Source organism: Eubalaena glacialis, chromosome 5, assembly GCF_028564815.1.
Source record: "Eubalaena glacialis isolate mEubGla1 chromosome 5, mEubGla1.1.hap2.+ XY, whole genome shotgun sequence".
NCBI lineage: Eukaryota > Metazoa > Chordata > Mammalia > Artiodactyla > Balaenidae > Eubalaena > Eubalaena glacialis.
The window spans coordinates 88414397-88441562 of record NC_083720.1 but is presented as its reverse complement, the minus strand read 5'-3'; the positions used below and the strand labels follow the sequence as shown (position 1 = coordinate 88441562).

Below are 27166 nucleotides of genomic sequence, written 5' to 3'. Positions count from 1 at the left end.
ATTTTTTTGTCATCTTTTTTGATACTTAAAACTTTTATCCATTTGGAATACTTTCCCAGATGGCTTTTTTTCCAAAAGATTTATTGAGTATCTTTTCTTCGCTGGTTTGAGGTACCACCTTAATTGTGTCCCTTGTGGGTCTGTTACTGAATAATCTATTCTGTTTGTCTGCCCGTCTATTCATGAGCCAGTATCATACTATTTTAATTATTATGAACTATATATATAAAATATCAGTATATTAATTACTGAGTCTTTATAAAGTATTTTAATATCTAATAATAAGCACCTCTCATTCCCTTTTTTTCCTTCCAAGTTTTCTTGGCCATTTTTGCTTAAGTCCTTATATTTGTATGGGAAAAATAATCTGTCTAGCTCCCCACACTTCCACCCACCACCAAATAAAATGATTTATACTGAGATCTTCTTAATTTTGTAAACTGTGAAAAATTAACATCTTTATGATGATAAACCTTCAAATTTAAATACTTATATCAGTATATAATGGTTTTCTTTTTTCCTCCTTTTAGTGGTATCACCATTTTCTTTTAGCATTGGTGATACTAGAGAACTGGAACATTATTTACATGGAGGGATAGCTGTTCAAGTTAAGACTCCTAAAACATTCTGCTTTGTAAGTATTTTTTTTTTTCTGATTAAAAATATGTTTCTTTACAGAAGAATGGCAGGGAGAAAAAAGCAATAAAAGTAATTCAAAGGCTGAACAGATTTTGTTTTTTAATTTGTACCCACTTTCAGGAAAATGGAATCAATCTATGGAAATAAACTGATAGCAGCAAAAAAATTTACAGCTACAATACCCATCCATATAGTTAACGTATATAAGTTACCTCAAAGGAACTACTCCTTTGTGAATCATCAAAGAGTTGATTATACTTCTTATAATTACTTCCTAAGACAAAAGATGTAACTAATATATATTTGAAAGATTTAATAAGCATTGATTCAGTATATGTTCTGTTTTATTATTCAGTTATTTACATTTTTGAAGTAAAAGGAATATTTCTTTTATTTATCATATTTGTTAATCCAGGTTTCTAAATTTTTAATTTTTTGGATTTCAAGAAATAGTGTAATATGTTGGAAATGTTAAATAATTCCCATAAACTCGCATTGAAAGGAAAGGTAAGTATCTGTATAGAGAGAATGTAGAGGCTACTTGTATCAAGGAACCAAGGAGCCTCTTGCTGCTTAAATCCTTAGGCCACTTCTCAGTATAAGCTGTCTAGTACATCTCTGTTTTTTCTTGCAAGTTCTCAAGGTTTTAACTTGACTGCCTTTTCTTTTCCAGAACAATTATTAACTAAAGTTCTCTACAAGGTTTTGTTCAAGCCAAAGTTAGAGCTAAACAGATTAAAATGCTACAGCTAGTCATATCTGCTGTAGGAAGATTTGTGCATTACTTCCTCTTGCCATTGTCCCCAGTTTTTAATTATGCCTCAAGTAAATTTCAGATTGGGTTTCTTTTTTGGGGGGGGGCAGAGGTGGTGGTGGAGTGTTGGTTGGTTGGTTGGGTTTTTTGGCCTTGGTGTGTTCTTTGCTCCACACAGAAAATTTTAACTGGGTATTTATTCAAGTTATGTCGGGCATAATGAGTCCTGATAACTTGGTATCAAAAAAATATGGTAGCTCTTTGACTAAGATTATAGATTTTTTCGAGTATACAAATGTTTGTACCAATTCTTCCCAAATTTACTATTTGGAGCAGGTTATCTATTTGCACGTAACATTAAAAAAATAAAGTGTGAGAGGGGGGCAAGATGGCGGAAGAGTAAGACGCGGAGATCACCTTCCTCCCCACAGATACATGAGAAATACATCTACACGTGGAACTGCTCCTACAGAACACCCACTGAACGCTGGCAGAAGACGTCAGACCTCCCAAAAGTTTTTCTCCCTTTTATTCTGAGCCGTGTGGATGAAAGGCTCTTGGTGCTCCAGCCAGGCATCAGGGCTCTGCCTCTGAGGTGGGAGAGCCAACTTCAGGACACTGGTCCACAAGAGACCTCCCAGCTCCACATAATACCAAACGGCGAAAATCTCTCACAGATCTCCATCTCAACATCAAGACCCAGCTTCACGCAACGACCAGCAAGCTACAGTGCTGGACACCCTATGCCAAACAACTAGCAAGAGAGGAACACAGCCCCATCCATTAACAGAGAGGCTGCCTAAAATCATAATAAGGCCACAGACACCCCAAAACACACCACCAGACGTGGACGAACCCACCAGAAAGACAACATCCAGCCTCATCCACCAGAACACAGGCACTAGTTCCCTCCACCAGGAAACCTACACAACCCACTGAACCAACCTTAGCCACTGGGGACAGATACCAAAAACAACGGGAACTACGAACCTGCAGCCTGTGAAAAGGAGACCCCAAACACAGTAAGATAAGCAAAATGAGAAGACAGAAAAACACACAGCAGATGAAGGAGCAGGGTCAAAACACACCAGACCTAACAAATGAAGAGGAAATAGGTAGTCTACCTGAAAAAGAATTCAGAATAATGATAGTAAGGATGATCCAAAGTCTTGGAAATAGAATAGACAAAATGCAAGAAACATTTAACAAGGACGTAGAAGAACTAAAGAGGAACCAAGAAACGATGACAAGCACAATAAACGAAATTAAAAATACTCTAGATGGGATCAATAGCAGAATAACTGAGGCAGAAGAACGGATAAGTGACCTGGAAGATAAAATGGTGGAAATAACTACTGCAGACCAGAATAAAGAAAAAAGAATGAAAAGAACTGAGGACAGTCTCAGAGACCTCTGGGACAACATTAAACGCACCAACATTCGAATTATAGAGGTCCCAGAAGAAGAAGAGAAAAAGAAAGGGACTGAGAAAATATTTGAAGAGATTATAGTTGAAAACTTCCCTAATATGGGAAAGGAAATAGTTAATCAAGTCCTGGAAGCACAGAGAGTCCCATACAGGATAAATCCAAGGAGAAACACACCAAGACACATATTAATCAAACTATCAAAAATTAAATATAAAGAAAACATATTAAAAGCAGCAAGGGAAAAACAACAGATAACACACAAGGGCATCCCCATCAGGTTAACAGCTGATCTTTCAGCAGAAACGCTGCAAGCCAGAAGGGAGTGGCAGGATATACTTAAAGTGATGAAGGAGAAAAACCTACAACCAAGATTACTCTACCCAGCAAGGATCTCATTCAGATTTGATGGAGAAATTAAAACCTTTACAGACAAGCAAAAGCTGAGAGAGTTCAGCACCACCAAACCAGCTTTACAACAAATGCTAAAGGAACTTCTCTAGGCAAGAAACACAAGAGAAGGAAAACACCTACAATAACAAACCCAAAACATTTAAGAAAATGGGAATAGGAACATACATATCGATAATTACCTTAAATGTAAATGGATTAAATGCTCCCACCAAAAGACACAGACTGGCTGAATGGATACAAAAACAAGACCCATATATATGCTGTCTACAAGAGACCCACTTCAGACCTAGAGACACATACAGACTGAAAGTGAGGGGATGGAAAAAGATATTCCATGCAAATGGAAATCAAAATAAAGCTGGAGTAGCAATTCTCATATCAGACAAAATAGACTTTAAAATAAAGACAATTACAAGAGACAAAGACGGACACTATATAATGATCAAGGGATCGATCCAAGAGGAAGGTATAACAATTGTAAATATTTATGCACCCAACATAGGAGCACCTCAATACATAAGGCAAATACTAACAGCCATAAAAGGGGAAATCGACAGTAACACAATCATAGTAGGGGACTTTAACACCCCACTTTCACCAATGGACAGATCATCCAAAATGAAAATAAATAAGGAAACACAAGCTTTAAATGATACATTAAACAAGATGGACTTAATTGATATTTATAGGACATTCCACCCAAAAACAACAGAATACACATTTTTCTCAAGTGCTCATGGAACATTCTCCAGGATAGATCATATCTTGGGTCACAAATCAAGCCTTGGTAAATTTAAAAAAATTGAAATCGTATCAAGTATCTTTTCCGACCACAACGCTATGAGACTAGATATCAATTACAGGAAAAGATCTGTAAAAAATACAAACACATGGAGGCTACACAATACACTACTTAATAACGAAGTGATCACTGAAGAAATCAAAGGGGAAATCAAAAAATACCTAGAAACAAATGACAATGGAGACACGACGATCCAAAACCTATGGGATGCAGCAAAAGCAGTTCTAAGAGGGAAGTTTATAGCAACACAAGCCTACATCAAGAAACAGGAAACATCTCGAATAAACAACCTAACCTTGCACCTAAAGCAATTAGAGAAAGAAGAACAAAAAAACCCCAAAGCTAGCAGAAGGAAAGAAATCATAAAGATCAGATCAGAAATAAATGAAAAAGAAATGAAGGAAACAATAGCAAAAATCAATGAAACTAAAAGCTGGTTCTTTGAGAAGATAAACAAAATTGATAAACCATTAGCCAGACTCATCAAGAGAAAAAAGGAGAAGACTCAAATTAATAGAATTAGAAATGAAAAAGGAGAAGTAACCACTGACACTGCAGAAATACAAACGATCATAAGAGATTACTACAAGCAACTCTATGCTAATAAAATGGACAACCTGGAAGAAATGGACAGATTCTTAGAAATGCACAACCTGCCGAGACTGAACCAGGAAGAAATAGAAAATATGAACAGACCAATCACAAGCACTGAAATTGAAACTGTGATTAAAAATCTTCCAACACACAAAAGCCCAGGACCAGATGGCTTCACAGGCGAATTCTATCAAACATTTAGAGAAGAGCTAACACCTATCCTTCTCAAACTCTTCCAAAATATTGCAGAGGGAGGAACACTCCCCAACTCATTCTACGAGGCCACCATCACCCTGATACCAAAACCAGGCAAAGATGTCACAAAGAAAGAAAACTACAGGCCAATATCACTGATGAACATAGATGCAAAAATCCTCAACAAAATACTAGCAAACAGAATCCAACAGCACATTAAAAGGATCATACACCATGATCAAGTGGGGTTTATTCCAGGAATGCAAGGATTCTTCAATATATGCAAATCAATCAACGTGATACATCATATTAACAAATTGAAGGAGAAAAACCATATGATCATCTCAATAGATGCAGAGAAAGCTTTCGACAAAATTCAACACCCATTTATGATAAAAGTCCTGCAGAAAGTAGGCATAGAGGGAACTTTCCTCAACATAATAAAGGCCGTATATGACAAACCCACAGCCAACATTGTCCTCAATGGTGAAAAACTGAAACCATTTCCACTAAGATCAGGAACAAGACAAGGTTGCCCACTCTCACCACTATTATTCAACATAGTTTTGGAAGTGTTAGCCACAGCAATCAGAGACGAAAAAGAAATAAAAGGAATCCAAATCGGAAAAGAAGAAGTAAAGCTGTCACTGTTTGCAGATGACATGATACTATACATAGAGAATCCAAAAGATGCTACCAGAAAACTACTAGAGCTAATCAATGAATTTGGTAAAGTAGCAGGATACAAAATTAATGCACAGAAATCTCTTGCATTCCTGTATACTAATGATGAAAAATCTGAAAGTGAAATTAAGAAAACACTCCCGTTTACCATTGCAACAAAAAGAATAAAATACCTAGGAATAAACCTACCTAAGGAGACAAAAGACCTGTATGCAGAAAATTATAGGACACTGATGAAAGAAATTAAAGATGATACAAATAGATGGAGAGATATACCATGTTCTTGGATTGGAAGAATCAACATTGTGAAAATGACTCTGCTACCCAAAGCAATCTACAGATTCAATGCAATCCCTATCAAACTACCACTGGCATTTTTCACAGAACTAGAACAAAAAATTTCACAATTTGTATGGAAACACAAAAGACCCCGAATAGCCAAAGCAATCTTGAGAACGAAAAATGGAGCTGGAGGAATCAGGCTCCCTGACTTCAGACTATATTACAAAGCTACAGTAATCAAGACAGTTTGGTACTGGCACAAAAACAGAAATATAGATCAATGGAACAGGATAGAAAGCCCAGAGATAAGCCCACGCACATATGGTCACCTTATCTTTGATAAAGGAGGCAAGCATATACAGTGGAGAAAAGACAGCCTCTTCAATAAGTGGTGCTGGGAAAATTGGACAGGTACATGTAAAAGTATGAAATTAGAACACTCGCTAACACCATACACAAAAATAAACTCAAAATGGATTAAAGACCTAAGTGTAAGGCCAGACACTATCAAACTCTTAGAGGAAAACATAGGCAGAACACTGTATGACATAAGTCACAGCAAGATCCTTTTTGACCCAGGTCCTAGAGAAATGGAAATAAAAACACAAATAAACAAATGGGACCTAATGAAACTTAAAAGCTTTTGCACAGCAAAGGAAACCATAAACAAGACCAAAAGACAACCCTCAGAATGGGAGAAAATATTTGCAAATGAAGCAACGGACAAAGGATTAATCTCCAAGATTTACAAGCAGCTCATGCAGCTCAATAACAAAAAAACAAACAACCCAATCCAAAAATGGGCAGAAGACCTAAATAGACATTTCTCCAAAGAAGAGATACAGATTGCCAACAGACACATGAAAGAATGCTCAACATCATTAATCATTAGAGAAATGCAAATCAAAACTACAATGAGGTATCATCTCACACCGGTCAGAATGGCCATCATCAAAAAATCTAGAAACAATAAATGCTGGAGAGGGTGTGGAGAAAAGGGAACACTCTTGCACTGTTGGTGGGAATGTAAATTGATACAGCCACTATGGAGAACAGTATGGAGGTTCCTTAAAAAACTAAAAATAGAACTACCATATGACCCAGCAATCCCACTACTGGGCATATACCCTGAGAAAACCATAATTCAGAAAGAGTCATGTACCAAAATATTCATTGCAGCTCTGTTTACAATAGCCAGGACATGGAAGCAACCTAGGTGTCCATCATCGGATGAATGGATAAAGAAGATGTGGCACATATATACAATGGAATATTACTCAGCCATAAAAAGAAATGAAATGGAGGTGTTTGTAATGAGGTGGATGGAGTTAGAGTCTGTCATACAGAGTGAAGTAAGTCAGAAAGAGAAAAACAAATACAGTATGCTAACACATATATATGGAATCTAAGGGGAAAAAAAAAAAAAAAAAAAAAGAGGTCATGAAGAACCTAGTGGCAAGATGGGAATAAAGACACAGACCTACTAGAGAATGGACTTGAGGATATGGGGAGGGGGAGGGGTGAGATGTGACAGGGTGAGAGAGTGTCATGGACATATATACACTACCAAATGTAAAATAGATAACTAGTGGGAAGCAGCCGCATAGCACAGGGAGATCAGCTCGGTGCTTTGTGACCACCTAGAGGGGTGGGATAGGGAGGGTGGGAGGGAGGGAAATGCAAGAGGGAAGAGATATGGCAACATATGTATATGTGTAACTGATTCACTTTGTTGTAAAGCAGAAGCTAGCACACCATTGTAAAGCAATTATACTTCAATAAAGATGTTTAAAAAAATAAATAAATAAATATAGGAATCTCAAAAAAAAATAAATAAATAAATAAAGTGTGATAATACGAAAAGGGGTAACCAGTGAATGGTAGCTGTTTTATATTTCAGTTAAAACATATTAGCCCAACCTTATTTATTTCAGACCTTTGGGAGGGAGCCATTGCTTTTAGTGCTCTGTATAGTTTGTCAAGTAATCATGTGCTTGCTCTGAAGTAATAGTGGATTTTTTTCTGTTGTTTGTTTTGTTTGTTTTTTTCTGTTAGGAACCATTAGAGAAGCAGATAAAACATCCAAAGTGCCTTATTGCGGATTTTAGCAAACCTGAGGTAAATAAATGCTTTGCAGGTTTGAGAAAGGCGGGTGGGGATTGGTAAGAGATTATGAAGATTTCTGTCAGACTGTCGGATTTTTTAAAAATAAAAGTTGTATTCATGTATCTAGAGCTGATGCCCAAGGATTAAAAATAGGAATTTATATAATGGAAATGTTAGAATAATAGGAAAAAGGTTTACTTTTGTAATGATATACCAGGTTTGATAGTGTAAAGGTGGTTTCATTAATTTATGCAAAGGTGATCATGTTAAAAGATTTTCTGAACCATGTAGAGTTTTATATAATACATAGTTCTTCCGTAAAAACCTTGGAAGCATTTATTCTGTTTTTTTTAAATCACTGGATCAGTTTTGTAGCAGTGAATATATTTGTGATAAGTAAAGAATTATATTCAATATTAACAGTTTCCAAATTTGTAAATGTTGATAAAGAAAAGGAATTCGGTGCTCTTGTACAGACATTTTGTTTCCTTTGTTCAGTTGGTAATACTTTGTTTCATATGGATAACCTAATAAAAACTAGTCATAGAGCCTGGGATTAAAACTTAGATCTTTGTTTAGATATAGCTTTAAGACCTTGAAGTCAAGTCTCAGCTTCCTTATCTGTTATATAAAGATAATAATAGTAATAAGCTAATACATTTATTATAATGATTAAATTAAATAATGTCTTAAAAGCATTAGCACAGTGCCTGACACATATTACACACTCAATAAATATTGACCAATTTTTAATGTTCTAAATAGGCACCTTTAGAGATTCACTCAGCCATGCTTGCCTTGGACCAGTTTCAGGAGAACTATAGTCGCAAGCCAAATATTGGGTAATGTTCTTTGTTTGAAATAACTTTTTTTTTTACTGTAATACCACTAGATACACCAAACTGTATAAACACTTCTGACCTGGTCTTTTTTCTGGTAGGAGTGGAGAGATCAATTTATAAAAATGGAGTTATACTAAATAAGAATTTTCCCATTTTGAAGTCTTCAAAAGCTATAACTTTTTAAAATAAAAAATCTGAGAATTATTAAATTATGAATCCGCTATAGAATTTTTTACCTCCTAGTATTGTTGCAAAAAGTTTTTGCCATGTATATTTAAAACTAAACATTATTTATATACTGTTCTTAGGTGAGCATGATTTTGAAGTAATTTTGAAGTAATGTATTTATAAACCAGTTACCTTAAAGTCAGTAAGCACTTTGTAATCCACAGTTTTTCAACATATTTCTTAAATTTCAGTTGAGAACATTGAAATTGGGGTGTTTTATTTTGAATCCTAGATGCCAGCAAGATTCAGAAGAGCTACTGAAACTAGCAACATCTATAAGTGAAACCTTGGAAGAGCAGGTGAATGTTCAAAGTTATGGCCATCAAAAATTATGTAACATATAAATGTTCTATATATTACTGTTCTCTTATCCTGCAAATTCCAGTTTTGCTACTTATTGACTCTGTGACAGTAAGCAAGTTACTTGACATTATTCTACTTCAGTTTTTCAAATCTTTGCCTGTTTTTTAATTAGGTTGTTTTCTTATTAATTGAGAGCATTCTTTATATAATCTGGAAATTAGTCCTTTATCAGACACACATTTTACAGATATTTTCTTCCAGTCTGTGGGTTGTCTTTTCGTTTTACTATCAATACAGTATCTTTTGAGGAGCACAGGTTTTTAATTTTGATAAAGTTCAGTTTATCAGTTTTTCTTTTTTATGGTTTGTACCCTTTTTTAACTCAAAATCACAAAGCTTTTCCCCCTGTATTTTCTTCTAGTAGGTTTATTGTTTTGTGAGTTTATTTTTCTATACCATACAAAGTATAGATTGTGTACATGACTATACATTTTGAACTCATTGTGTACAGTTTTGTACTTTTATTAATTTGTTTTTTTCTATCTTGCCAGGCATAGATCAAGGTTAATTTTTTTGTGTATGAATATCCAGTAATTCTAGCCGATTTATTGAAAAGACAGTTTTTTCTTTATTCAGTTTTTTTGGCACCTTTGTCAGAAATTTATTGACCACATATGTGTAGGGCTCTTTCTGAACTCAATGTTATCTTCCATTGGTTGTTTCTATCCTTTTGATAATACCATCCTATTTTGATTACTGTAGCTTTATAATAAGACTTGAAATCAGGTTTAGTCTCTGGTGCATTTCTCAGAAGGAGCTTAGAATTAACTGTATTCCCTGAGTTCTTACACATTTCAAATTTTTTCTGTAACCTTTATGCTTGAAAGGAGCCTGGCTGAAAGTAAAATTCAAGGCTGTTAACTTTCTTCCTTGATATCTTGCTTTGTATCTAATAGTTGAGAAATACGATGTCAGCTTACTTTTCTTACTTTTTATAAATAATGTGGTCTTTTTGCCTTGGGGCCCTGTATATTTTTTTCTTCTGTGTATTTTTTCATCTGCGAAATCTAATAGTTTTACCAGGTTATAACTCAAGATTGATCATTCAGGCAATTTTTCCAGGTATACCATGAGCCCATTTTGATTCATAGATTCATATTTTCTTTTATTTATTTATTTTTCCCCTTTGGGGGAGGTGGAATGGATCATTTTGGTTCTTAGTTATTAAATTTCTGACTCAAGGTGGGGTTTTTTGTGTTTGTTTTCCACATCTCCAAGTGTTTGTTGATATATAATTCACTCAGTCAAATTTACTCTGCCTTGTAATTAGTTTGGGGGAGAAATTGTCAGTACTGAAATGTTTGATTCTAATTTTCTGTCTCCTTTTTACATCTGCTTTGTTTGGTAAACTGATTTTTCTGTATATGCTTTTGGACAGGTAAGGGTTTTGGGTGCTTTTTCAGATTTCTGTTTCTAGAGCCCCTCTTCCTCTTCTCTTCCTGAAAAAGAGTTTCTTTAATTTTCTGTCTCCTTTTTACATCTGCTTTGTTTGGTAAACTGATTTTTCTGTATATGCTTTTGGACAGGGTAAGGGTTTTGGGTGCTTTTTCAGATTTCTATTTCTAGAGCCCCTCTTCCTCTTCTCTTCCTGAAAAGGAGTTTCTTTAATAGGTGATTTTTTTTTAATTAAAAATAATTTTTTGGTGGATACGTGTTGATATATCTTGTGCATCTCTTTGATTTCTGCCAAATCCTACTTAACTTCCTCTCTTACTTCCTTTTTTAGCCTCCTCTGTCAAGGGATATCTCCCCCTTTCTATTTACATCATTCTCCCCAGGGAAGTTCTTTCACCATAGCCACTGCTGAGATCTGCCAGACTTAATACATGTTCAGTATTTTTTGCACTTAGTATGGGCCTTCTGTTTTCTCAGGATGATTTTGACTGTGCTTTGTCACATTAGGCCTTTCATTCTCTTTTCTGTGGTTACACGCTTCCTGCTCTCTGTTCAGGCTTGCAGCAATATGAAGTCCAGAAATAGTTCATTTGGGGTTTGGTGTTTGTTTTTCTATTTACAGGCAATTTGAAGTTCATATTTTCTGTTTCTTAGTAATGCTGAAGCCCTGCCACTGGTTTATTTCTCTTCTTGTGGATATGTATCATCTTTTGGAGACTGTGTGGAGAAATTCAGATATAGGCCTTAGTCATTATCCTAGGGTGATGAAAAACTCCCCAGATTTGGATGTTTGTTTATTAAAAAATATAAAATCTTGAAAGATAGTGTAACCTAATGGTAAGAATAGAGCTGGAGAGTTGGACTTTTTGGGTTCAGATTCTGGTTTCACCACTTACTAGCAGTAAAATCTTGAGTAAATTCCTTAATCTTTCAAAGTCTCAGTTTTCTAATTTGTATGATAGAAATTATATTTCCTAGGATTATTTTGAAGATTACATGTGGACTTAATATACAACTCAAAATAGATGCTCAATCAAATTACCTGCTTCTGTTAGCATTCTTGTCATTGTTTTTAATATTATCAGTACCACCAATATCTCTGCATTCAGAAGTGCCACATCTTAAATGAAATTGTAATCTGAGTTGAGTTTAGTGCTAAATAGTTGTAAAATAGTCAGATATAGAAAATTGAAATGGAGTGGGTGGAGTAGTGAGTAGATAGTAACCTCTTTTTGTATCATAGATATCTTTAATAATGTAATAAAAGCCTTCCTTCTTCCCCTAAATGTACAAGTACTGTTATTTTACATAGAATTTCAAGAGATTAATTGAGCCCTACTTGAATCGTAGGTTACGATTCTAGTTACTGATGTTGGAAGAACAGGAAGAGAAAGAGAAGCCAGAGCTCACGAAGAGATCTTTGTGACAAATAAGAAATTGTGCTAAAATAATAGCTCCAAAATCCAGTTCTCCGTTTTTTCCTTAAAAATACTAATAAATTTTATTTTGAGAAACATCATTTCAGTTTAAGTATGATAATGAGAACTTTGTGATGACTGGCTCTTAGATTAGATTTGTACGCAAAAGTGCCATTACTCTCTTAATTTTTTTCCTAAACTGCCTTTTCTAACAATGTATTGCCTCATTTTTTACAGTTTTACTTTTTATTTGCCACTTCAAGCACAAATGATAGCTCATCATCTTTTATGGGTCATTTTTTTTTTTTTCATTTATGTAGGTGCAAGTTTTTTCCATAGTTTTCATTAAAACATGTTTTTTAAAATTCTGGTTGTTTGTCCGACATCACGGTAGATAATCCAGTTAATTCTAAATTGTTCCCTAGTGTAACGTAAAGAGTCAAAAAGCAAAATTGGGCAGGTACTGGTAATGAAATATACTGCTTAAGGTAACTGACATGGAATTGGATCTTTTATTATGAGATTGGGACCTTTTTTTAGGACTTAAAAACTATTAGGGAAATTGAGTAGCTCTTTTAGAAGTTAAGGTATAATTATTTATTGAAATTTTGAGTATACCATATGAATACTGTTAAGATTATTGTCTTTCGTGGTTTGTGTTTCAGCCTGAAGTAAATTATGACATTGTGCGTTGGCTCTCTTGGACTGCCCAAGGCTTTTTACCCCCACTTGCTGCAGCAGTAGGAGGTGTTGCCAGCCAAGAAGTATTGAAAGCTGTGACAGGAAAGTTTTCTCCTTTGTGCCAGTGGGTTAGTTCTCTATTTTAATTTTTTTTTGTACTTAAGGTTGAATTATTCACCCATATAATGAATGTCTGTTATGAATTATAACATAGTATTAATTAATATATTATAAAAGCAACCTTAAAATATTTTTTGATGCATGAGTCAGATGTGATGTGCCACCAAAACTTAATTCTGTAATGGAAACTGACAAGATTATTTGTTAAGGCTATTGGCATGTAACCCAAAGTTGCATTCTAGGATGTGTTTCCCTCATTTGTGAGAGTGAAGGAATGAATTTTCTTATCCTTATATTTAGTTTCCACTACTGTTAGTTTAGCAGTCATATGCTTTCAGGACTCTTGAACTGTTCCATGGAGTCTTTTGGTATCAAGAATCTTCAGATTCCCTAGTTTCTAGGTATAAACTTCTAAAGGTAGACAGCATAGGAATGGTAAAAGTTTGAGAACTATATAGGGTAAAAACATCACAAGATGGAAAAACCCTGGTTTCTATTACCAGAAGGAGTAATTGGCAAAGTGTATCAAAGGATACTCTTCAGGCCCTTTATTTTTTTTTAAATTTTAAACATTTGAATATAACATTGATCTTGTTTTTTATGTTTTAAAAAGTTTAAATTTAGCTTTAATAATTAAAATTTGTAAATTTATTATAGATGCTATTAATTAATGTTATTTTGCTGCTGGATTATTTGGTTTATTTTAACACAGTGTACAAGTTCAATTGTAAAAGTCTGGTTTAGATATAACTATTAGCAGCATGGGGAATATAAATTATGTTATTAATATAGATTCTATGTTGTAATTAAATAAATAACCATTTATTCATGTTCATGGTCATGTTCACGTTTTTTAGCCATATAAGTTACTTAAAATGAAAATGAGAATGAGACTCAGGGGTTTTTTTCATTAACCTGGACTAATTCTGCTTGATATTATTTTAAATGCTGAAATTGTGGCTTCCTAGACCATTTCCTCTGTAGTGTATGTAATAATTACGACATAGTTTCCAAGTTGGAAACTAAATATGGACTAGGTACTTTCCTATCAAAAGTAAAGAAATTATTCAAATGTAGCTGAAATTGAATGACGCTTCCAGAAGTTTTTATGTAGTTATAAAAAAAATAGATTTGGAGGTGAAATTTCCTTTTGTTTGTTAATATTAGAATATATCATCTGTAAGATGGCTAAATGACATGAATCAAATTATATCTTTTTACAGTTCCTCCAGATTTAACCATTGTTTCAGTGAAAGAATGTAAGGAATGTTTATTGCATAAGAAACAATTATATTTTTTAATCCATTATTTTACTCTGAAGCAGCATGTTTATCATTGTTTTCTTTAATGATCATTAAATAACTACAGAAGATAATTACTTTTTCTAGCAATTTAGTTTTCTACATAGTAAGTTATGTTTTTATCTTCTACTTTAAGTTATATATTGAAGCAGCAGATATTGTCGAATCCCTAGGCAAACCTGAACGTGAAGAATTTCTCCCACGGTAATACTGACCTTTTTGTTGCTTTTTTCTTAGTTGTATGTTTATAAGAAGCAACTAGATTAAAAGAGTTTTTGTGCAAACATGCATTTGTTTTAGATGTCTTTTCTCCTAGCTCACTTCTGCAGTCATTTCTTCTCTACTTAGAGATTGTGTCATAATAATGCAGTATCTCTTTACCACTTTATAAATAATGAATATAAAGTGTTAAATTTATATCATGAGAATGGTTAGGTTTCAAAACACCATTCTGATTTTAGATGAAAACAATTGCTACCTGCAGCTTTTATTTATATCAGTCATTCTTTACCTTTTGGGTCACATATCTCTTTGAGAACCTGATAAAAGCTTATGAATTCATTCTCCCAAAAATACACATAACCCAAAGTTCTGCCTTCAATTTAAGTGGGTTAACAACTTCAAAGCCCAACCATAGTCTTCTCTACAAACCTTTATTAAAAATCCCTGCCTTAAGGATTTTTTTCCAGATAAACTAAAGTGACCTTCACTTAAGTCATTTGGACTTAGAATATTAAGTCAAATGGAAAAAAGAAACAACTGATTTCTTTATGAAGTTTCTTCTCTTTCAAATAAGATAATTTATCTGTTAGTTTGGAAGAAACTCATTATATTGGTACTAGCAACAATGAAACTAATCTTAATAATGTTTTTTTATGCCATTCTATTTTCTTGGTTTATATTGTTTTCTACAGAGGAGATAGATATGATGCCTTACGAGCCTGCATTGGAGACACTTTGTGTCGGAAGCTACAAAATTTGAATATCTTTTTAGTAAGTAGGAATAATAATGAGAATAAATAGTACAGTCAAACTGCTATTGTATATCAAATTAATTTATTAAAGGAAATTTGAGTACAGTTTCTAACATAGTAGACATTCAGGAAGCGTTTAAAACAGGAATTTGTAAACTGTACCTGCAGACCAAATCCATCCTGCTGCCTGTTTTTATAAATAAAGTTTCACTAGAACACGGCCAAGCCCATTTATTCAAATATTGTCTATGGCTTCTTTCATACTATAATAGTGGAGCTGAGTAGTTGTGAAAAAGACCATATCGCTTACAAAGCTGAAAACATTCACTGTCTGGCCCTTTATAGAAGACGTTTGCCAACCCATCATCTAGAGAATTAGTACGTGTAAAGTTAAAATACGAGTATAATAGTTTTGAACATTAAATGATTTTCTAGAAATACATTAAAAATTGTGGGTTTTGGGGTTTTTTTTGTTTTTTCTTACCAAATGTAGGAATATGTAGGTGGATCTGTCTTTCTTAAATGTCTTAGTGCATTGGCAGGGAAGCTCTCCCCAATAGCATAAGACGACTTCTCCTGCCACTTATTTTTTTTAATTATTGTAATCAGTCCTAAAAGTACTACTGATTTTTATTATTCATTTTTTAAATAATACTTTGAAAATCAGTATTCCTGAGCTTTTACGTGCATGTAGAATTTATTATTAATTTTTACTTAAAAGTCTTAGAATAGTTATATTCATCAAATGAGTTTAGAAAATTGTCTATAAACAAGTAATCTTTTTAATTATAATGCACTGTTTCATGCTGTTTGTTTCCATCTTATATAAAAAATTAGTTCGAACTTTGGCTTTTGTGTGGAATATTAAAATGTCTTCTTTTTAAAGGAATTATAAATACTATGCTTTTCCTTCTATGATTTATACATTTTTTTAATTGAGACACTTATAATGATATCATGAACCATTAAATATTTTAAAGTAAAATGATTTTTAAGTTACTTTAAAAGTTCAAATTATTTTTAAAAGTACGTATTTATTGTAACTTAGCATTTGAAGAAATTTAAGATGAAATTGCTCTTTAGTAAGTAGATGTTTTAATTTTATTTAATCTGATACATTTTATTTTTCTTCTCCATAGGTAGGATGTGGAGCCATAGGCTGTGAAATGTTAAAAAATTTTGCTTTGCTAGGTGTTGGCACAGGCAAAGAGAAGGGAATGGTAAGATATAAATCCTTGAGAGTTAAAAATTTATATTTCTTTTGCTGCCCAGTTTTGAATCGTATTTGACTGCCTGGATCTGAAGTATTGATTTTTGAGGATAGGGCCACTAGGCTAGAAATTGGAAGATTCTGATTCTACCCTGAACATTTTTCAAAATGTATGTGACCTTGTGACAAATAACTTGAGTTCTCTGCTCCTCAGTTTCTTTCTTTAATATTATGAAACTGTTATCTGTACTACCTGCCTCATAATATAATTATGAAGATCAAATGTGAAAGGGCTTTTCAAACAATAAATAAAGCACATTAATACTGTTATTTCTATTAGATACTACTTATTATTAAATAAATATTTAAGATGGGAGAAGCTAACATTAGAAAGTTGCAGAGTACTCAGATATTGTTTCAATTGGTGAGTATCAAAAGAAGAGTGAGTAGTGTAAACTTTGGTATACAATATAAATTCTTAAGATGATAAATGGCAGTTAACTGGAAAGCCATGTCATATATTTAAATAAAAATGTATTTCATTGATGCTGTTTGCCTTTAAGATGTACACTACAGTGGTGATGTCATAGATTTATCATGGTGACTAATAGTAATTAAATGACTAAAATTTATTTAATAGTTCACATTTTATAGTTTATTAAACTTACTCTCACAGTTACAGGCAGATGTCCTACAGTTATATTACTCCTGCTCAGCATTTCCTAAATTGTGTTCCACAAATGACTATTAGTTCTGGTAGTTTTTAAAGTATTTCTTAAAAAAAAAAAAATCCTTGGTTACACAAGTTTGGATATCACCTACTTTACTCCTTGGAAATTCATAATACATATCAGCATATAAAAGTCAGGAAGAGAACTATAGTAAATAAACCTACTTACTTCAGGTAACAAAACAAGATAAGTTAATGTGGACAGATTTCTAGCCTACTGCAAATGCATAGTCTTGCTATATAAATTATTCTTTTTTAAAGTGTTTACATATGTAGCCAAACTAACTAGAAGGAAGGAAAGAGAAATCCCCAGGTTCCAGGAACCAAGAGGGAAATTAATTCCTGAGCTAAAAGCTGTGGTGACTCACAAGTGTTTCTGTCTTGAATATATGTCCAATACATTAACTAGAAAGAAAGTCATTTGTGAGAAATCATAACTCAGAGCTGCACCACACTGGTGTATGGGGTCCAAAATTATATCATATAAAAACTTCAAGAAGAGAAGTGAATATAACAAATTTAGGGCTGTTGAAACCTCTAGAGCTCTGATTAAAACAAATGCAAAACCGCATCATGGTGATACTTACACACTGAGAGTACATAGGACTATGCAGAGAAATCAACATCCATTCAAGACAATTCACAATGAAAAATGACAGTCTACTAGAAAAAGGTACCACCTGGAAGAATCAGCCAATGAAAATAGAAGAATTAGCTCTGTAAGAACTATAGGTAATAGGAGTGCTACAGATAATAGAACAAACAAACTGTAAAGTTAAAAATGACCGAAGACATAGAAAGAGGAATGGAAACATGAGGGAAAAAGGCACTGAAATTTTCACAAAAAGCCAAGGAAGAATTTTTGTATAATCAGTGAACTTAAAATTCAAATATAGCTGAAGTGAGAATTGATGAAAAGAAGATAAATACCCAAAATATAGTACAGAAAGATTCTTTTTTTTTTAATGAAAGAGGATACATTTGCATGGTCCAACATAAGTGTAGTATAATTTCCAGAGAATAAAGATAAGGGAGAAGAAGTAATATATTCCAAGGATAATGACAAGTTTCCAGAGTTGAAGAGACAAGTGTGTTCAGATTGAAAAGGTAAACTAATCCCAAACAAATCAAAAGCAAAGATAAAAAGAGAGATTACTTAGTAGACTTCTCATCAGCAATAAATGCATACCTGAAGATAGAGAAGCATATCTTCATAGTGCAAGGGATTATCAACCTAGATTTCTATACCCAGCTAAATTATCTGTTAAGAGAAAAAAAAAAAAAAGATAATTGACTATTAAAATGATGAAAGATTACTGCTTATTCTCACTGAAAGAACTATAGATTAATATAGGCAATGTGTGAAGCAAGGGTAAGTAGAGGCATTTATCAACATTCTTAGATTTAAATAAACATTGATTTTTAAAACCTTTAATTAAAATATTGACCAGTTTGGGGGTGGGCTGGTTAAGAATTAGTAAAATGTTCATTGATATCATGGAAAATAGAAGGGAGAGTTCAAATATCCTCCAATTGTTCAGGAGGAAGATGGAGATTTTAATTTTAGATCTTAAGTCACATGTACATGTTAAAATTTTGAATATCACCACATAAAAATAGAGATTTAACTTCCAAATCAGTTCAGTGAGGGGTTGACAGGGGCGTTGAGGGAGGATTAGAATCAAGAATACTTGATCAATCCAGTAGAAGAACAACAAAAAAAAAAAAGAGTGGATAAAAAGTAGGGTTGGGGGAGGTAGAAGAAAAAGCTCTTTAATCAGGAATCACAATAGGTATACGCTGATTAAGCTTTTTCTTAAAGGACATTTTCTGTGCTTTTTTTTTTCCCCCATTTCAAAGAGATACCCTCTAACACGTAATTACAAAGAACTGTTGAAAACAAAACAAAACAAAGAATATATATATATATATATATATATATATATACACACATATCTATATATATATATATCGGAAATGCCAGCTAAAAGAAAGTGAATGTGTTTGTGAATACAAATCAACATGTAACAGCTGGAACACACTCTGAGAAGTACTGCTTCTAGTGAAATCTTTTACAAATACTAGCTTAAGTGGCAAATGCATTATGAGTACTTTTTAGATTATCTTGGATCTGTTTAATCTTGCATCCTTTAGAATGGGGGTCTGCAAACTTTTTCTTAACCAGATTGTAACTGTTCTAGGCTTGTGGATCTTAAGGCTCTGTCACAGCTGCTGAGCTCTGCCATTGCAGTATGAAAACAGCCATAAAGTGGCGTGACAGTGTTGAGTAAAATTTATTTACAAAAACAGGCAGCCTGCCTGCACTGTAGTTTGTAGACCTCTGCTTTAGCAAGAGCTCCTTTCAAATTGAAACGTGCAGGCTTTCTTTCCCAATCAATTGAGATTGAGAATAAATATGTATAGAAAGAAGAGCTAACTCCTCTATGGCTAATCCATTACATTTCTAAAATGTGATAGTGATGTTAAGCCTTTATTTTGTTACGAATAGTTAAAAAAAAGTTTTGAGTAGGAGTTGCAATTGGTTTCAGCTGTTTTGTTTGACATGTTCCTATGCTAAACATTATCATTAAATATAAGTGTAAAAACAGTAGTATTGGTAACCAGTTTTGGAGTATTTGTATTCTTATAACTTTCACCAGCCAAAATAATTTAGAATAACTTGTGGGAGTTTTAGTCATTCAGAGAAAAGCAAAGTAGATTTAAATTTATCTCTTATGTAATTTCAGCCATTTTTTTCCTTGGTATTAGGTTACAGTAACAGATCCTGACTTGATAGAAAAATCCAACTTGAATAGACAGTTCCTATTTCGTCCTCATCACATACAGGTGTGTTGTTACACTGTTTCAAATTTGAATCATCTATTATGTTATACAAAAAAGAAGAGAGTTTCCTTTTTATAAATAGAAAATGGTGCTTGAACAAGCATAGTGTCTTCTTTATTTTACTAGAATCTCTCAAATTATCAAATAATGGGAATGACAATAGAGACAATATATAATTTTTTAATATAAAAATTAGTTTTTGCATTGATTTTGGGTGTTAAAATCTGAGTTGTGAATGATGGGCAGTATTTTTTTCATTTTATAATCAAGATGTATCTATGTATTTAATTTTAGAAACATCTTAGGATATAAAAACAGGTTCCCTAATTTGAAGTTTTTATAGGTGACAAATTTGGCACTGTCTTTTTTGTTAACCTTTATTACAAAACAGGTAAAGTTTGAGAATTTTTTGCTCTTTTGATCTTGTTTGATTATTTAACATCCCTTTTTATTATAAAATAATGCTTATTTTCAGTCTTCTTTTTTATGAAGGTCAAAATATTTAAGTCAGTAAAAGAAACAATTTAGTCAGTCAAGCAAATTTGCTCTTTAGAAATTTTTTTCACTTTGTTGTTCTACAACTCATTGAGAATCTTAGTAAACTAAGAAATGTCATGAACAGAAAAGTAATTAAAACATACTTTTATATAGTTATATAGTGGCATAGTTAACCGAATGACCTCACCTATCCAAATACAAAGAACTAAGTAACAGGGTCTCTCATGAACTAAAATTTATGTGATAAGATTCATTCACTGACCTTTGTGCATTTTACTTATAAAAGAACTGTTAAAGCCTGTTTGTTTTACACTTCTAACAAAGTTTACAGTTTGTATGTATGAATGCTAATAACACTGAGAAGTAAAAACATGTCCGTCTAACAATAGATGCATTCGTTCAAGCTGAATGATCTATAGATACTTAGTGTCAGAGCCAGTACTCCCAAATAAACTGATAGCACCTGAAATGACACCAGTGATTTAAAAATGATCACTAACTCTAAAAGAAAAGAAAGAGTACTCTTTTTATAAAACTGAAACATATATAATTTTTTAAATATTTCCATCCAGAAATGGTAAAATTTTTTAAAGATTTTAGTACCAAAATATTGATATTAAGTTACCATACCTCTGAGAGTTCATATTCTGTAGAACTTGGATTTCTAATATTTTACTGAATGTGTTCTCATTTTTTTTTCTAGGCACTTACTCGATTCAAACCTCATTACTAGGGAAAAATGTACTTTTAATTAGACTTTTAACTAATATTTTAAGAATTACAAAGCACTTAGCTATAAAATAGAGGTTGTTTATATTTTTATTAATAATGTATGCATTATTAATTCTAATGTGCATTACTAAATGCAGCATGACCACGATGAATGTAATTTCCACAAATTAAAAATGAAAACTGGTCTCATTATGTTATTCTTCATATAAAAAATGTTTTAAGTTCAATCATGGTCTATTTTTCCTGTTTACCATTTATTTCTTCTGTTTTTATATGTTATTTGTCTAGAAACCTAAAAGCTATACTGCTGCTGATGCAACCCTGAAAATAAATCCTCAATTAAAGATAGATGCACACTTGAACAAAGTATGTCCAGCCACTGAGGTGATTTACAATGATGAGTTCTATACTAAGCAGGATATAATTATTACAGCATTAGATAATGTGGAAGCCAGGAGATATGTAGACAGGTATGTTCTTGAAATTCAGGTTCATAGAAATTGTCTTTCTTTTGTTTCCACTTCATTTCTCATACCTATTTATGGAAAAGTTACTGAATTTTCTGATTATTCTTTATGTTCCTATTATAGTTCTCCTTGAACCCAAGCCTTTTGATGATTTCCCATTAGAGACAGGATAAAATTAAAAATCTTTAAAATGGCCTAAACATTTTTCATAGAGTATCTGCCACCTGTCCACCACTCCAGCTTAAAATTTACTATTTCTCCCTGGCTCCCCTTATTCTAGCCACACATTCTTTCTTTCATTTCTTACAGTGGGGGCATCTAACACTTTTCACCTCAGGGACTTGTACATGCTCTCCTTCAACCTCAGGAAATTATGTTTATCTTGTTCTAAAACTCCTGACCTCAAATCTGCCTACTTACTCTTCACTTCCTTTAGTTTTTTCTCTCATCCTTTCAGTTTCAGCCTGAATGTCTTTATTCAAACAGACTGTCTTTAACCCCTGAATTCTAAATTAGATCCTCCTAAGACAATCTTTCACAGCACTCATTTTTCTTTCATATCACTTATTTTTTATTGACATGCACATTTATTTAATATTTGTTTCCTCACTAAATCATTTATTCAGTTATTATTTATTTTCCCATCACTCTATCCTCAGTGCCCAATACATGGTGTCATTCAGTAAATATTTGTTAAATAAGTAGATGAATAAATGACTATGACATATACACCTTACATAATCTTTCTTATATCTTTGTATGACTCTCTAATGTTAGGGTGCTAGAGCAGATTTATTAGCAGGAAAATTTACCAGTTGAGAGTACAGTGGAAAGTTTGTAAACTTGAGCAGAGAAAGGCAAAAAAGAAACTTTAAGAAATTAAAGTGTGTTGAATATAGGTATCATAAGTATTGAGAAAGAAGGTTTGGGATGAAGAAAATGTTGAAAAGATATAGTGAGGTAGAACTTATAGTCGGAAAATAACCAAAGAAGAAATAGAAAACAAGAAAAGAAAGGGTAACACATTAAGAGTTAACCCAGAGGAAAAAAAGTTGAAGCCCAAAATTTGATAGGAGTTTTTTTTTGTTTTTTCTTTTTTCTTATTGAAGTATAGTTGATTTACAATGTTGTGGCAATCTCTGCTGTACAGCAGTGACTCAGTTATACACATAGAGACATTCTTTTTTTATATTCTTTTCCATTATGGTTTATCACAGGATATTGAATATAGTTCCCTGTGCTACACATTAGGACCTTGTTGTTTATCCATTCTGTGTAGGAGTTTTAGAACAAGATAAACGTAATGTGTCTTGTTCTAAAACTACCAAACTTTGGGAATGGAAGGTAGAGACAAAAATTGCTAGGGTGAGCAACAAAGTTTGTGGGAGGAAGGGGATGGTAATAATAAATGGGTTGTTTGGTGGTCATGTATCTGTTTCCTAAAGTGTTATATCCAAGAAGTGATCAACATGTGAAATGGTCAGTAGAAATTGGTAAGTTGTCCTGTGCTTACACTGTTACTGCTCACTTTTATGTTTGTTACCTATTTTCTTTTCACATAGCCGTTGCTTAGCAAATCTACGGCCCCTCTTAGATTCTGGAACAATGGGCACTAAGGGACACACTGAAGTTATTGTACCTCATTTAACTGAATCCTATAATAGTCATGTAAGTGAACCAGTTTTTTAAAGTAAATATCTCTTCTTTATATCTCATCATTTTTATGTCTCATGGTTTATTTCTCTTCATTAGTCAGCAAATTTGGTTTAGCATTCCTAATCCCTTCTGTTTTTGATCTGCCAATGATGTCTGTGCATATGTGTATAGACATTTTTTTAAATGTAGCTGAACTTATTTTTTTAATCATCAAAATTTTGTTTCCGGTCTTTCTGGAATATTATTCTTGTGTTTACTGTTTGTTTCTCAGAGCTGCTTAATTAGTTTTTAGCAACCTTTGAACTGGTGACCCACCCAAAATCTTACTGAAGACTCAGTTTCTCCATATGAGGGACCAAGCCATTTATAACCATATATTTTATACAAATGATATAGGTGTAACTTTTTTTTTAACCTCCACAAGTGATTTTGAGATACTGCCAAATTTGAAAATCACTGGTCTAAGAAATGTAGGCTTGGGGATTTTAAAAAAAAGGTCAACCCAAGTTGTAAAATTGAAAGAAGAATATTATTTTACAAGCATAAATATCCCTTTATTTAATGGATATGTTTGGTTTAGAAAATTTTTTAAATTTTAATAAAATTTGTTTTCCCCTTTACTCTCATGCAATCAGAAGTTTATATAATAAAAACACTATAATAGACAAAATTGATAAGTTTGATTTGAAGGAAATTAGGTGGAGAAAATCATGATATGCTGGGCTCATACTAGAAGATTTTCAAAGTAGGGGATGTTACAAAATTCTGAAAGTTCCCTTGATTCTCTCATTCTGCCACATCTTTCCCTTCTCCTATACGTATATTCTCTAACTTCATACTCAGAAAAACTAGAATTGAATACTCCATCTGGCTTTCCTTTTTGGTTTATAAAATATTCTGTGGTATTTTATAGATCAACACACTAAAATAAAATCTCTAAGTAAAGAGATACAAAGTGAGTTGTTTTAGATTGGGTAAGCCAATAAGACTAAATGTACCAAATGTACCCTTTAAGAGAATATGGATTTCTTCAATGGTACTTTTTCACATGACACAACATGGACATTTGCCATTTATTTAATACACAATTTCTGCAAGAAACTATACCAAGCATCAAGAACATACGATTCCTGCTTACAAATATTTTTTCTCCCTGGAGAAAGAAACTCACGGTATGTGGGCACTATATTGGGAATTCTTGAATTACTTTGCAAAATGCGGAATATTTAAAGTATTAAATGTCACCTTGATACTTGGAGAAAAAAAAAAGGTAATTATATATGATAGTCTGCTATATGAGTACTACATGATACCAAAGGAGTGCACAGATAATAAGTGACAATAGAATTCGTGTTTGTTGTTACATTGCTATAAACACGTGGGTTAAGTGTCAAAAGAATAAACTTTTCCTGTTAATGTGTAGGATAAAGAAGATTAAAAAATGTTGGATTTATTTTATTTTTGAATTTTATTTTTTAATGGTCTTAAAACACTCAAGTAAATTCATTCCATAAAAAATTATCATTGCTTCTCTTAACTGTTGTCATATTTTATAAAATAGCGGGATCCCCCAGAAGAGGAAATACCATTTTGTACCCTAAAATCCTTTCCAGCTGCTATTGAACACACTATACAATGGGCAAGAGATAAGGTAATAAAGATATTTTTTAAGAAATTTTTCTTTGAAGTAGGAAAGATGATATTTCCAACTTTTTTTTTTAATTTTTGAATTTTATTTTATTTATTTTTTTATACAGCAGGTTCTTATTAGTCATCAATTTTATACACATCAGTGTATACATGTCAATCCCAATTGCCCAATTCATCAGATCTTTCCAACTTTTAAACATACTTTTATTTGTAATGTGTTTTCCTCTTTTCCCTTATAGTTTGAAAGTTCCTTTTCCTACAAGCCTTCGTTGTTTAACAAATTTTGGCAAACCTATCCATCTGCAGAAGAAGTCTTAAAGGTAAAAATCAATACACTTTTTTTTTTAATTGAAGTATAGTTGATTTACAATGTTGTGGTAATTTCTTCTGTACAGCAAAATGATTCAGTTATATGTATATACATTCTTTTTCATATTCTTTTCCATTATGGTTTATCACAGGATTTTGAATTTAGTTCCTTGTCTTATACAGTAGAACCTTGTCGTTTATCCATTCTGTATATAGTAGTTTGCATCTGCTAACCCCAACACTTTATGTCAGTGTAATCTTATTTTCAAGTTGCCTATAAATAGTTTACCTCCTTAAACAGAGATTATACATTAATATTGTATATAGTAAGTATATGAGGAATCTCGAAGTTAGCAGGTCACAAATAACCCTTCATTTTTAATTTGGTCAAACTATATGGAGTTGCAAATATTTTACCATGTTTGACTCACAGAACAGCAATTCATATGGTTCAACCTAATAAGGATTTGATAAATGATAAGAGAGCTACAAATAATAAAACAGATTGTTAAGCTCTTTGGAAAAAACTGAGGTAAGTTTTAGTGAAAATTTCAGGAGTAGGAATGGTCTCAGACTTATTAGTCTCATGGTGAGGGCAACTTCAAAGCTGTTTTTTCACTTTCCTGTAATCCTACACTAAAAAGGCCAACTTTTTAGTGTAAAATATTATTCATAGCACTTCATATAGTAAGTACATATATAGTACTAACTTACCACTAGCAAGACATGAGGATAACTTGGGAGATAAGAAACTTTAGAGTTAACGTCTTATATGCTATCTTTTCCCATTTCCCCTCCAGAAAAGAAAAGAAAGAGGGAAAGTAGAAAGACGAGGACAGGGAGCTTGAGGTGAAAATAATAAAATCATAAGACACATGAGCTGGCACTTCAAACTTTGGCTGACATTTCCTGGGAATATGTGCGTGTGTGTTTGTGTGATTAATTGGACATGTATTTGCTTTGTTTTCTTTTTTCCTCTCATTCTAGAAGATACAAACTGGACACAGTTTAGAAGGCTGTTTTCAAGTTATTAAGTTACTTAGCAAAAGACCTAGAAATTGGTCCCACTGTGTAGAATTAGCAAGATTAAAGTTTGAAAAATATTTTAACCATAAGGTAAGTGTACATTATAAAACATTAAGAAAAAGTCTAAACTTGGCTCATTTAATTACTATGAAATTAATTTCATTGACCTGAAATGTGTACTCTTTCTTTCAGGAAGCTTTTCAGAAATTAGTAAGTTAACTGAGAACAAGTGAAGGGCACACAACTAATTTCTCCCTGAATATTACTGATTAAAGAATGCATTTAAACTCCACCCATTGGCTTGTCAGTTATACATTTAACTAATCCTTGTCTTTCTGTGTACAAAATGGGTTTTAATAAAATAGGGGTTCCTTCTAGAGAAGAAGAAATACATTTAATCAGTAATCATAAAGAAGTTTGTTGTTCAGAGTAAAGCAAGAGACTGAGAGAATAGAGATTCCATCAGAAATTTTGTTGGAATTTTGCCTTCCCCATATATATCTAATAATCACATTTTGTCTGTTTCCTCATTGTAAAATGGGAGTAATAAATTGGTGCCTGACTCATAGCATAGTGGTGAGGATCAAATGAGTTAATACATGCAAAGTCTTTAGCATAGAACCTGGTCCATCCCATAAATATTTAGTGAAATATTAGCTGTTATTCTTACTCCAGTTACATATAGAAGTTTGAATGTGTCCTGCACTCTGTTTAGTCTCTCCCTCTCTTTAGGCTCTTACCTATTGGAATATAAAATAAGCTCATCTTTTTAAAGTCTTTAAATTATACTTATTCCTGTTTTTCACTTCCTTTTTTGCTCTGCTT

At 32.8% G+C, this 27166-nt stretch overlaps 1 protein-coding gene across 4 annotated transcripts in view; it reads left to right on the top strand.

Moving 5' to 3' along the window:
- UBA6 (ubiquitin like modifier activating enzyme 6) overlaps nucleotides 1-27166 on the top strand; it is a 104376-nt gene that overhangs the window by 46460 nt on the left and 30750 nt on the right. For all 4 annotated transcript variants that reach the window (XM_061191425.1, XM_061191424.1, XM_061191427.1 and 1 more), the window contains 14 exons: nucleotides 531-634; nucleotides 7847-7909; nucleotides 8663-8739; nucleotides 9200-9266; nucleotides 12809-12952; nucleotides 14382-14449; nucleotides 15160-15238; nucleotides 16359-16439; nucleotides 19929-20006; nucleotides 21522-21703; nucleotides 23263-23368; nucleotides 24918-25007; nucleotides 25246-25326; nucleotides 26303-26431. In XM_061191425.1, coding sequence (XP_061047408.1) covers nucleotides 531-634; nucleotides 7847-7909; nucleotides 8663-8739; nucleotides 9200-9266; nucleotides 12809-12952; nucleotides 14382-14449; nucleotides 15160-15238; nucleotides 16359-16439; nucleotides 19929-20006; nucleotides 21522-21703; nucleotides 23263-23368; nucleotides 24918-25007; nucleotides 25246-25326; nucleotides 26303-26431 — 1349 coding nt within the window. The remainder of the gene's footprint in view (nucleotides 1-530; nucleotides 635-7846; nucleotides 7910-8662; nucleotides 8740-9199; nucleotides 9267-12808; nucleotides 12953-14381; nucleotides 14450-15159; nucleotides 15239-16358; nucleotides 16440-19928; nucleotides 20007-21521; nucleotides 21704-23262; nucleotides 23369-24917; nucleotides 25008-25245; nucleotides 25327-26302; nucleotides 26432-27166) is intronic.